This window comes from Oncorhynchus masou, chromosome 24 (genome assembly GCF_036934945.1).
Source record: "Oncorhynchus masou masou isolate Uvic2021 chromosome 24, UVic_Omas_1.1, whole genome shotgun sequence".
Classification (NCBI taxonomy): domain Eukaryota; kingdom Metazoa; phylum Chordata; class Actinopteri; order Salmoniformes; family Salmonidae; genus Oncorhynchus; species Oncorhynchus masou.
This window is the reverse complement of record NC_088235.1, coordinates 80,262,672-80,276,537: the sequence shown is the minus strand read 5'-3', so window position 1 is coordinate 80,276,537 and position 13,866 is coordinate 80,262,672. Positions and strand designations below refer to the sequence as shown.

Genomic DNA, 13,866 nt, shown 5'->3' with positions numbered 1-13,866 from the left:
GGAGTTATCCCACTGTTCCTAGGCTGTCATTGAAAATAAGAATTTGTTCTTAACTGACTTGCCTGGTTAAATAAAAATAAATGTTCATGCAGGAACAGATGGGATGCTTGAAGGGTGTTCATGAAGGAACCAATGGGATGCTCGGGGGCGTTCCTGTAGATTCAGGAATGCCCACATGCAGGAACGCCCCCAATTGCGCGCTGCAGTTGCACGCTATAGGCAAGTGTTGGAAAATGCAAAGAATTTGCACTCCGATGCTTCACTACCATACTGACATCTGCGGGTGTCGCTCGAGAGCGGTGAATATGGCTTTCGCTCGGGGGTTATCGCCCCTATCAACCCCCTCTCTTCTCTTCTATGTGTGTGCGAGTTTGTTGTGTTTCGGATAGAAAGTGAGCCTGGTTTCCAGCTGAGTGCTTGCTCTCTCTCTCTCTCTCTGTGTGTGTTGTCATTATTATCCAGTCTGCTCCCAGCTCAGAATGGCCAGATTCACTCAGACTGAAACAAGAAGGCAGCAGCAACCACAGCAGCCCCATCCCGCTCACACCAGCCTGGTTTTCACTGGACCTGGGGCAACACCGATCCAACAACCACTACTACTTATCCCTCACCAGCACCAGTACTCTCAGATCACATTTCCTAAACCCATGAACGGGTCAGAATCCATTTCAATTCATCCGGAGAGCGGCAACATGAAAGACCAAGATGCCATAAAGCTGTTTATCGGGCAGATACCGCGGAACCTAGAGGAAAAAGACCTGAAACCTCTGTTTGAACAGTTTGGGAAAATCCACGAACTGACTGTTCTGAAGGACCGATACACCGGCATGCACAAAGGTAACGTGTGCCCCCCTTCCCCAAAGCAAACGGCATATTGCGAGGCCTAATACAGCTGTATGATTAGAATATTTTGTACAAATGTCTGTCGCATGGGTGGCGTCTTTTGCATTACGCACCAAATGTTTTATGCATGTTTGACCAACTCAACGTTTAGCTCACTAAATGATTGTTCAGAATTGTAGTCAGAATGAATGCATCATATATGCATGATAAAATACAATTTAATAGTCGTTACAAATACTCGTGGTCTCATGTTCCCAAATATTCTAACGTGGCAATGAATGGGCATGCACATAGGGAGATTTCATAGTTCTTTTGGTATCACGCTGATTCATAGCCTACTGTTTTTACGCATACTTATCCTAATTATTTGAATGTTTTCAGATTTCTAACGATGTGGGCCTAATATTTCACGAAATGTATTCAATTTAATTGTATTTTCATAACTCTCTCAGAACTGGGCCAGAGGCGCTTAAAAGGGATGCCCTTTTAAAGTATCCCCCCCAGCCCGTCCCATCTTTTACGATCCCAACACGACCAAATCATTTCGGAGCCAAAATGTTACAAAACATGGACGGAAGGACTGTCACAAGATGACAGACCTCGATACCGCCCGAGCAGTGGTGATGCTGCTAGTGTGAAGCTAAGTAGGGTTCGTGATAGTGGATGTAAATTCGCGCACCAACAAAAAGAGAATGTTAAGATTCGAGATTTTCCATTGCAGTCGGGGAAAGTCGTCGACGCCATTTAACTTTACAATGGTGGTGGTCTATTAGGCTGTGATAGTGAAAGACGTTGCACTATTCATCATCGTCAGTGTTAGGGCATCATCTTCATGGAAACTGTAGCCACCAATAAACGAAATATTCTGTTACGGTATTATTATATTCACACTTTGATGGGCAAGTGATAATTTAGACTAAGCTGTTTTCCATAAAAAATCTATTGGTCATCATATGTCCAACGTGTAATTAATTCTTAGCCTAGATCAATAGCCTACTTTCTACATCAATAGCCTACATCCATGGATTTAGAGTAAAACCAAAATGCACACTTCCCCACTGTCAGCCAGACACCAAGATTCAAAACCACTCATTATAATGCTATATTTTAAATAGGCTAGCCTATTGTTGTGTCTACAATAAATCAATAACACAATGCCACAACAATTGTGATTCATTATCAAATAAGGCTAAAATAAGATGTAATTCCATCCAGGTAAATTCAAATTTGCACCATGGTAGTTGATAGTGATAAATGACATTTAGATGAATGGGAATCAAGCCCCGTAGCTGTCTATGGTCCTGACGGCCCAAACACTTTAAGCAGGAAAGGATATGGCAGAATTGCTTGCTTTGTGACCAAAATGACAGTCAGAGATATCCCTGTTTAGGAGATACATGTCTATGTGATGTTAATCAAAAAACAAGAGAGGTGAGAAGTGCGGGGGGCTGCTTTAATCGACATCCACGTCGTCGTCACCCAGGGAACAGTGGGTTAACTGCCCTGCTCAGGGGCAGAACGACATATTTTTACCTTGTCAGATGGGTGTACAACAATCAACCCAAACCCATGTTTTACATTATCCACAGGTGAGTTAAGGCTGGTCAAATTGTAATCACATTTATAATTTCTTATGTCCAACAGTATTTGCTATAAGTGAAGAGCCACTCCTAGAATATGTCCCTTCCAATGTCTTTCTGTTAATGAGGTGAAATAATACCCAGTAATCATTCAGCTCATGCTCTGCTTAATGTCTGTCTCACCTGTGGTTGGTGATCAAAAGTCAGAGGTCAATAGTTTGAGAGGACCCTACGTCCGCACTTAAATATGGCCATCATTCCAATGTGAGTGGTGTGTGTGTGAGCTAGCGTCTCTATGTGTGTGTGCACTTGTGCTTATAATAAAAGTATTTATCAACATCCCATATCTGGCATTAGTTGTGTGTAAGGAGTGAACCGTTATTGTACTGCATTGCATAATGACTGCAGTACTTGGTACTCGACAAATTGTTGTGTGATAATTGAAGTCGGCCCTGAATGGTGGTGTGCGTATGGAAGATATGAGCACAATTTCTCAGTGTGTCAGAAAGATGATTCAATGATGAATCGACATAACTTGTAATGTCAACAGCTAGTCTGTAGTTTACAATGTACAGGCTCTTAATCTTCAGTTTAGATATTTTGTCAACATTTATATCATACTTTTCTTCAACTTTAGCTACTGTAAATTAAAACACGTTTTTGAAAATGTTGCGTAAGAGCTTTCAATAACAAGTTGTTTTTGCTTTTATTCACAGTACTGTGGGTTTTTGCTTTTGGGCTGACATGCCCTTGTTATCATTATACATTTTGTTATTTTATTGTAAGGAAGTCTCATAGGCATTTTACCTTAAACTAACGCGTGACTAAATATTACTAAAGGTAAAACATTGCTTCCTAAATTAATACATGTAAATTGATAGATTTTATTTTGGATTTTTTTTAAAGTTAGATAACACCAAGGATTACTCTTGTTAGTGAACATATACTGCCTCAAACATGACAAGCACCATCTCTGCTTTATGTGATAATTATATCAAGCTTAATTACCTATCTCAACAACTCATTTGATAGATTAGATGGCGCGTTCTCCAAACATTAATAAATATGATTAGTACTCAGATTCAAGGAAACAATTTCAGATGTCAGTCCCAAAATATTAATATCAAAGTCAATTTCTATTCATGAATATAAATAGCCAGGATTTAGTTGAATGAATGTATTTGAAATGTAATCCTGTCCACACAATTTCCAGTAAGAAATCATCCCAGTACTATTCCTCTGCACTTCACTGGTTATTCTATTGTCAATGCTTTAGAAACCTAAAAGGATTATGAATGTCATCTAATAGTAGAATTATTCCTCAAAATTATAGACACACACACACACACACGCACACACTTTCCCGAGCAAAATTGTGTTCTTTGAACCAAAAAGGTCCTTACATATACTGAGTAGTTGTTGTTCTGTGTCATATTCAGTAATTCTGATTGTCATTATATACATTGTCTATTGTGTTCTCCTCCCTTCCCTGCCTTTGACTGATTCTTCTGGTAATCCATCAGGGAAAACAAGGAATTAGTTTGTAAAGCATGATAATAATGTGTGGCCATAATAACTTGACTCGAGAGGATTAGCAAATGTGCATTGTCTGAAGCTTCAGCCTCTTGGGTGATCAGCTGCTCGTCTCCCTAAACAGTGGCTGCCTTTGCCAATTAAAAATGCAGTCTAGTCTCCCTCTTCAAATGATTAATTCTGCCTGCACTGTCGATGGCCTGCCAATTATTGTCGCCCAATTGGTATTTCCTGATGTTGGATTTATCACTCAGTGAAAACTTCTCCCGTTGGTCTTAATTAGGCTCCACTCACACAACAGGCTTTCAGATTTATATGTGTTGTTTTTCTCTGTGCGAAGGCTACATGAAGGTTGCAATTGTATTTTTCTTGGTTTACGTATGCTGACAGCTTTATGATTGGCAGACTCGCACATGAAAATCCCTCAAAGCCATTTTTGAATGTGTTTTTCTGTGGATTGTAAGAGAGTTATTGTTGCATAGGGGTGACCATTTTAGCAGGGGGGGGGGGGGTTGTAAAATAATTTCCTCGACCAGCAATTAAAGAATTGGTAATGAATAGCTGTGAAGACTGGAACACATACACACAAACACACACTTGATGAGAGGAGGAGGATGGGTGATGGCAGGAGTGATTCAACACACTGGACAGGCAATACAAACACGGGTGCCCCCATCTGCCTTCCGTTGCAGCCGAGTATCAATATTAAGCTAGTGTTGGGGGATCATTGTGTTAATGTATTTATAAATGGACCAGAGATATTGCCGTAGACCCCAGCCAGTCAGAAGCACATTAAATCATAGGAATAATCTAATGAAATATTTATTCACGTTGTATTTTTTTCTACCCCTCTGTGATGGATGGGCTCCACAGTTGGGGCAGTAGCTCAGCAATAAGGGAGAGATGGAGAGTGGCAGATTCAAGCTGTACGCTTCTGTAAGAGCACATAGACCCACCAAATCAAATGGTATTAAAAAGAGACAAGACCAGTATCCCCAAGGAACTTATGTAACAGTACCAGTGTTGACTAAAGTAATCTAGTAATCTCCAGTTTCCAAACCTCTCATATTTGATTTCAAGGGATGCTCCTCCATATTGAAGCTGTTAATATGGAAAGAACTAAGGATCACAGCGCCGCACCGCGGTATGACAGGATCCCCTCTGGGAAAACAGATGGGAGCAAATTTACTTACATACCATAAACTGAGTTGTATGTACCATCCCAGCAAACCGGGAACATTCACAGAACATTAGCTAAGATTCCCATTAAGTTCTTGTTAGATAAAACCTAACATTAGGATGATAATAGGGTTGGGCGGTATCTAGAAGTTCATACCGTTTCTGTACCATACTAGGGTATACAATATTACCAGGGGTGCACACAAGGGGGCGCTATAAAAAATAATATATATATATATATATATATATATATATATAAATAACCCCCATTCCAGGGTTTCTTTATTTTTACTATTTTCTACATTGTAGAATAATAGTAAAGACATAAACACTATGAAATAACACATATGGAATAGTATAGTAACCAAAAAAAGTGTTAAATAAATCAAAATATATTTTATATTTGAAAGTAGCCACCCTTTGCCTTGATGACAGCTTTGTACACTCTTGGCATTCTTTCAACCAGCTTCACCTGGAATGCTTTTCCAACAGTCTTGAAGGAGTTCCCACATATGTTGGCTGCTTTTCCTGGTACTAGTCAAAGTTTGGACACACCTACTCATACCAGGGTTTTTCTTAATTTTTACGTTTATATTTTTGTTCAGTATAATTTATTTGACACATCTTAGATTATCTATAGTTATACTTAACTTATAAGCAGTGGCGTAGCACGCACCCCACAGCCCCCGTCTTCTTTTTGAAATACCCTGGTACGCAGTATATCGCCCAGGCCTAAATGATAGCATCCCAAAAACATTAAAAGAATATTTCGGAACATTTTCTCAAAACACAAAATCTGTCCAATCGTGCTGATGATTATACAATGTTTGCATAAAATGTTTTCCCGATGTTGCAATAACGTTCCCAGAACACATTTTGTCTGTTCTTTAAAGGTTCCCAGAATGTTTCATTAGGCTGAGGGAACAGTCTGGTGGAAACATTGCGGGGACATCACAAAAGATATGTTCCCAAAACACAAACTGTCCAGTTGTGCAGATGAGTACAGTATACAAAATTTATTTTAGGCAGAGGTGGGTAGAGTACTGAAAATCTGTACTTAAGTCAAAGTACTGTTACTTGTAATTTACTCAAGTAAAAGTAGCCCTTTTAAGAAACTACTCAAGCAAGAGTTGAAAAGTGTCCGGTCTGAAAATAACTTTAAGTACTAGTCACAAATTTAGTTTGTGTTACGCCCTGACCTTAGAGGATCCTTTAAATTCTCTATTTGGTAGGTCAGGGTTTGACTAGGTTGGGAAATCTGTTTATATTTCTTTGTTGGCCGGGTATGGTTCCCAATCAGAGGCAGCTGTCTATCGTTGTCTTTGATTGGGGATCATACTTAGGCAGCCCTTTCACCCACCTTCTGTTGTGGGATCTTGTCTTTGTGTGTTGCATGGTTTGTACTCCTAGCTTTACGTTTGTTGAGTTGTTTGTTTTTGGTGGAACAATTTAAAATGAAAGAAAATGTACGCCTACCACGCTGCACCTTGGTGTTCATTTAATGACAGACGTTATAGTTTGGTAATTTTACACCTTATGGTAAATTGTGAGAACAGCTTAGTGCAATTGATTTGACATTGATTTATTATTTAAGCATGCCAGCACTATCTTGCAGATGTCCTGCAGCACAGGTCTGTTGTACAGTTTCTTACGTTCTTATTCAAAGTTGACTTAATATCTATCAATGGGCTCAGTTTCATAAACGGTACCCGAAAATTTGGAGTAATTTCACAATTTCAACAGCGTTAATGAAAATACATTTCACAATTTAATTAAGTACATGTGATGGTGAATGCATACTAAAAAGATTTACATCAAGTGTGATGTTTAATTTTGTACTTGGAATGAAATACCAAGGAGGATCTGTCAAACATCAATCAATATCGAAATGTTACTATCAATCATGTTACCAGTATGCAAATCAGACACATTTCAGCATGGAATTAAACATCAAGGTAGGTATTCAGGTTATAATCGTATAAGTAATAAATAATCAAACAGTGCAGATATCAATTGCCATAGTCAATTCAATCATATTTTTCCTGCCAAGGCACAATTTAACCTCCGTCCTCCTTCTCTTCCGATCCTCTCCTTCTCAACACCCTCGGGTGTGCTGCTACAAGCTATGAATAAAAAATAAACACAGAAATATATATATTTTTAGCTAGAAAAAGTATTAGTCAGCCACCAATTATTTAGTCAACCACCAATTGTGCAAGTTCTCCCACTTAAAAAGATGAGAGGCCTGTAATTTTCATCATAGGTACACTTCAACTATGACAGACAAAATGAGGGGGAAAAAATCCAGAAAATCACATTGTAGGATTTTTAATGAATTTATTTGCAAATTAGCAGAAACAAAATTGTAGACCTACACCAGGCTGGGGAGACTGAATCTGCAATAGGTACGCAGCTTGGTTTGAAGAAATCAACTGTGGGAGCAATTATTAGGAAATGAAAGACATACAAGACTACTGATAATCTTACCATCAGTAACACACTACGTCGCCAGGGACTCAAATCCTGCAGTGCCAGACGTGTCCCCCTGCTTAAGCCAGTACATGTCCAGGCCCGTCTGAAGTTTGCTAGAGAGCATTTGGATGATCCAGAAGAAGATGGGGAGAATGTCATATGGTCAGATGAAACCAAAATATAACTTTTTGGTAAAAACTCAACTCGTCGTGTTTGGAGGACAAAGAATGTTGAGTTGCATCCAAAGAACACCATACCTACTGTGAAGCATGGGTGTGGAAACATCATGCTTTGGGGCTGTTTTTCTGCAAAGGGACCAGGACGACTGATCCGTGTAAAGGAATGAATGGGGCCATGTATCGTGAGATTTTGAGTGAAAACCTCCTTCCATCAGCAAGGGCATTGAAGATGAAACGTGGCTGGGTCTTTCAGCATGACAATGATCCCAAACACACCGCCCGGGCAATGAAGGAGTGGCTTCGTAAGAAGCATTTCAATGTCCTGGAGTGGCCTAGCCAGTCTCCAGTTCTCAAGCCCAAAGAAAATCTTTGGAGGGAGATGAAAGTCCACGTTGCCCAGCAACAGCCCCAAAACGTCACTGCTTTAGAGGAGATCTGCATGGAGGAATGGGCCAAAATACCAGAAACAGTGTGTGAAAACCTTGTGAGGACTTACAGAAAACGTTTGACCTCGGTCATTGCCAACAAAAGGTATATAAAAGTATTGAGATAAACTTTTGTTATTGACCAAATACTTATTTTCCACCATAATTTACAAATAAATGAATTAAAAATCATACAGTGTGATTTCCTGGATTTTCTTTTCTCATTTTGTCTGTCATAGTTGAAGTGTACCTATGATGAGAATTACAGGCCTCTCTCCTTTTTAAGTGGGAGAACTTGCACAATTGGTGGCTGACTAAATACTTTTTTGCCCCACTGTATATGGCACAGAAACCTACTGTTTCACTATACATGTATGTGCTTATAGGCCTTGTCATAAAAAACAGAACACACACACACACACGCACGCACGCACACACGCACGCACGCACACGCACACACACACACACACACACACACACACACACACACACACACACACACACACACACACACACACACACACACACACACACACACACACACACACACACACACACACACACACACACACACTGCAATGGAGTGGGAGGATTATGTGCTGGGCTGACCGGTTGATATAGCTAATGTACGTTTAGCCGGCTTATCTAGTGGCAACCTAATGTGATACCTAGTTAGCTATTTCCACACACATCTGATTAGTCTGTTCTGTCTCTTTATGCCAATGACAAGTTGGCTAGTAAACTTAGCCAACAAGCAAAGGTCATATGGGAAGCTACAAACATTGTCAGATTCTGGGTTAGTCAAAACAAACTACCTAGCTAGCTAGCTAGTTAGCTACCTAGCCATTTCATTTGCACTCACCCTCAAAACATAATTTCAACAGCAGAGTTATATCAGATTAATACTTATCTTACTCCAGAAATATATAATATTACAAAGTCAGAAGGTAATTAAAGTGAAACTTACCTCTGATCGGGTTTGGATAAGAACCCACAAACAAAACTCTCCTTAGGAGTAAAGACATATGTGCTTCACTTCAAGAGCCATGGTGGCGATACAGGGTTTGACGGAAAGCTTTGAGAGCCAATGGACTCAAGTGCTTTGACATATTTTTTTCAATACATTTCATTGGTCAAGGGGTCGTGAAACGTTCTTACAGACGTAAAGGGGAACCAATAGTATCGATTAATGTAAAAAAAACAGGTAATCACAACATTTGTGACAAGTGACAAGGTTTTCATCTCACAATGACGATATAATAATGCAAATCTGTGTCACTTAAGTGATTTGGTCAAATATAACGGAGTAAAAAGCAAGTTAATTCCTTCAGAAATGACTTGCGTAAGAGTACAAGTACATCCCACAGAGAGTAACTAGAAAAGTACGAGTTCCTACAAAAAATGTACTTAAGTACAAATTACGCGTTAATTGTGGCGCGTTACTACCAACCTATGCTTTTAGGGTGCAAAAAACATTCACCTACAGTATCTTACAAGAACATTCCCAGAATACATTTGGTCTGTTTCTTTAGGTTGTGGGAACATTGTGGGGATATAACGAGATATAGGTTCCCAAGACAATAAAACTGTGTATTTGTGCTGACATTCAGATAATGTTTTCATCAGGATGCAAAAAAACATTAATTTGACCTTTCAAGAATGTTGGACGAACAGCCTTTCTGAGTTCTTTTAATGTTCCTACAACATTTTATCAGATTGTGGGAACAGTGTGGATACATTACAAGAGATACAGTGCCTTCAGAAAGAATTCATAACCCTTGACTTATTCCACATTTTATTGTGTTACAGCCTGAATTCAAGATATATAAACATTTAAAATAAATATCAAACATCCACACACAATACCCCATCATGACAAAGAGAAAACGTGTTTTTAGAAATGTTTGCTAATTTATTGAAAATAAAATACAGAAATATCTCATTTACACAAGTGTTCACACCCCTAATTCAATACATGTTTGAATCATGGCAGCAATTACAGGTTTGAGTCTTTCTGGGAAAGTCTCTAAGAGCTTTCACACATGGGTTGTACAATATTTGCACATTATTCTTTAAAAAATTCTTAAATCTCTGTGAAGTTGGTTGTTGATCACTGGCTAGATAGACATTTTCAAGTCTTGCCATAGATTTTCAAGCCGATTTATGTTAAAACTGTAGCTAGGCCACTCAGGAAAATTCAAAGTCACCTTCTGTCGCCTTGTGTTTTAGATTATTGTCCTGCTGAAAAGTGAATTTGTCTCCCAGTGTCTGTTGGAAAGCAGACTGAACAAGGTTTTCTTCTAGGATTTTGCCTGTGCTTAGCTCTATTCTGTTTCTTTTTATCCCCCCCGAAAAAGACATAATACTTGCCGATGACAAGCAAACAAATAACATGATGCAGCCACCACCATGCTTGAAGATATGAAGAGTGGTACTCAGTGATGTGTTGTACTTGCCTAAAACATGACGCTTTGTATTCAGGACATGAAGTTCATTTCTTTGCCACATTTTTGGCAGTTTTACTTTAGTGCCTTATGGCAAACATGATGCATGTTTAGGAATATTTTTCCTCCTCCTTTTCACTCTGTCATTTAGGTTAGTGTTGCAGAGTATCTACAATGTTGTTGATCCATCCTCAGTTTTCTCTCATCACATTAAACTCTGTAACTGTTTTAAAATCACCATTGGCCTCATGGTGAAATCCCTGAGCGGTTTTCTTCCTCTCCGGCAACTGAGTTAAGATGCCCGTATCATTGTAGTGACTGGGTGTATTTATACCACATCCAAAGTGTAATTAATAACTTCACCATGCTCAAAAGGATATTCAATGTCTGCTTTTCTTTTGTAGTCTACCAATAGACACCCTTCTTTGCGAGGCATTGGAAAACATCCCTGATCTTTGTGGTTGAATCTGTTTGGAATTCACGGCTTGACTGAGGGACCTTACAGATAATTGAATGTGTGGGGTACAGAGATGAGGTAGTCATTCAAAAATCATGTTAAACACTATTATTGCACACCGTGAGTCCATGCAACTTATTATGTGAGTGGTTAAGCAAATGTTGCCATAACAAAGGGGTTGAATCCTTATTGACTCAAGACATTTGAGCTTTTTCATTTTTTATTCATGTAATTCCACTTTGACATTATGGGGTATTGTGTGTAGGCCAGTGACGGAAAAATCAATTTAATCCATTTTAAATTCAGGCTGTAACACAATCAAACGTGGAAATGTCAATGCGTGTGAATACTTTCTGAAGGCACTGTATGTTCCCAAAACTTTTAAAACATACCCAAAATATAATTCCTACTTTGAGACGCTTGATTACGGTCCCCCTTGTTGTATTTTTCATGTAATCCTAGATCAGCACTCAGTCTTGGATACCTTGTAAATATGGGTCCAGATGTACGCAGCATATACAGTGGCTTCAGAAAGATTTCACACCCCTTTACGTTCCCCAAATGTTTTTGTTACAGCCTGAATTTATAATGTATGCAATTTAGATTTTGTGTCACTGATTTACCCACAAAATACCCCATAATGTGGAATTTAGTTTGTAGAACATTTTAGAAATTAATAAAACATTAAAAGCTGAAATATCTTGAGTCAATAAGTATTCTACCCTTTTGTTATGACAAGCCTAAATAAGTTCAGGAGTAACAACGTGCTTAACAAATCGCATAATAAGTTGCACGGACTCATTCCGTGGTAAATAATAGTCGTTTACATGATTAGTGATATGACTACCCCACCTCTATACCCCACACATACCTCTGTAAGGTCCCTCAATCGAGGAGTGAATTTCAAGCAAAGATTCAACCAAAAAGACCATCAATGTTTTTCAGTGTCTCGCAAAGAAGGGCACCATTTGGTAGACGATGAACACCTCTTTGAGCGTGGTGAAGTTATTATTTAGGCTTTGGATTGGATAGTGCATCATATACCCAGTCACGACAAAGATACAGGTGTTCTTCGACCACAGTTGCCGGAGAGGAAGGAATTTGCTAAAGTATTTCACCACGAGGCCAATTGTGATTTTAAAACAGTTACAGAATTTAATGCTTGTGATATGAGAACTGAGGATGGATAAACAACATTGTAGATACTCCACAATACTGTGTGAATACTTATGTAAATGAGATATTTCTATATATCATTTTCAATACATTTGCAAAAATGTCTAAAAACATGTTTTTTCTCTTTGTCATTATAAGGTATTGTGTGTAGATGGGTGGAAAAAAAGAATATTCAATACATTTTGAATTCAGGCTTTAACACAACAAAATGTGGAATAAATCAATACTTTCTGAAGGCTCTGTAAAGCGGATGGGTGAAGTGATTGTGAATAACCTAGTTACCAGTATGTCATTGGATTAGTTATGTCTAAGAAGGCCAAAAAGGAAGCATCGAATACCTGATTGACCATACTGCCACGGCTATATACTGAAGAAACAAGCAGCAAGGAAGCTTTTCTGGTGGTGCAGAGGACAGAAGACCTGGCTTGGCAAGCAAATATTGCAGGTTCAAACACCACATGTGCATATTGTCAGAATATTTAGTGGAAAAATGATGGTCGGGTGTGTATGATTTAAATGCTCTTCAAATGTGCTACAAATTGAAATAAAATCCTATTTGTCTCTATCACATTCAAATGCTACTTGTCATTAAATCTGGAGAGAAAGTTAATTGGTATGTATTCCAATCTGCATTAAGGTGCTGCAATTTTGCATGCTGAGAATGTTGTGGAAATATTAGCTAAGACTTTAATATGACATTTTCTGAATGTTCTTGTAATGTCCTGAGGATCTCCAAGACAAGGTAATATGTATATTGGCGTAAACATCAATGGAATATTATGTTAAACCTATAACAAATATGCTATGAATGTCATAAAATTGACTTATTTTTGAAATTGTGGAACATTGTGGAACATTGTGGGAATGTTCTGTGCAACCTATGTGAATAACACAAGAATATTAGTGCAACATCCCAGAAAACTCCCATAACTTAATGAAATCTTCTGGGAACCTTGAAAGTACTTAGACAATGTGTTCTGTCAACATTCTTACAACATTATAGGAATATCCTGTGCAACCTAACTTAAACATTGTATGAATGTCATCACAACTGAGCATATTTTGTGTTTTGTGAACCTATCTCTTGTAATGTACCCACACTGTTGCCACAACCTAATTAAATGTTCTGGGAACCTTTAAAGAACTCAGAAAGGCTGTTCTGTCAACATTCTTGCAACATCAAAGGAATGTTTTGTGATACTAACATTATCTGAATGTCAGCACAACTGGACAGTTTTAGTGTTTTGGGGACCTATCTCTTGTCATATCCCCACAACCTAACATTCTGGGAACCTTTAAAGAACAGACTAAATGTGTTCTGGGAACGTTTTTGTAACACCAGGTGAATGTTTTTTTGCACCCTTAAAGAAACATTGTAGAATCATCCACACAACTGGACACTTTTCGTGTTTTGGGAACATGTCTTTTGTGATTTCTTCACAATGTTCCAAACAGACTGTTCCCACAACCGAATGAAACATCCTGGAAACCTTTAAAGAACAGATTAAATGTGTTCTAGGAATGTTCATCAGGTGAATGATTTTTCACCCTAAAAGAAACGTTGTAGAATAATCCGCA

At 38.5% G+C, this 13,866-nt stretch overlaps 1 protein-coding gene and 1 long non-coding RNA gene across 11 annotated transcripts in view; one reads left to right on the top strand and one right to left on the bottom strand.

Annotated features, from left to right (window-relative positions):
• The first annotated feature begins 378 nt into the window (after window positions 1-378).
• Window positions 379-13,866, top strand: part of LOC135512768 (CUGBP Elav-like family member 5) — a 304,887-nt gene continuing 291,399 nt past the window's right edge. For 6 of the 10 annotated variants that reach the window (XM_064935129.1, XM_064935128.1, XM_064935125.1 and 3 more), the window contains exon 1: window positions 380-837. In XM_064935129.1, the coding sequence (XP_064791201.1) occupies window positions 480-837 (358 nt within the window). In that variant the 5' untranslated portion in view covers window positions 380-479. Of the gene's footprint in view, window positions 838-13,866 lie in introns of all 10 variants that reach the window. The other 4 variants (XM_064935127.1, XM_064935124.1, XM_064935120.1 and 1 more) reach the window with 1 other exon arrangement.
• LOC135512774 (uncharacterized) lies at window positions 6,619-9,267 on the bottom strand. The gene is made up of 4 exons (XR_010451456.1): window positions 9,179-9,267; window positions 7,865-8,221; window positions 7,623-7,720; window positions 6,619-7,258 (listed from the first exon to the last, which is right to left on the bottom strand). It is a non-coding gene; the product is annotated as an uncharacterized LOC135512774 (long non-coding RNA).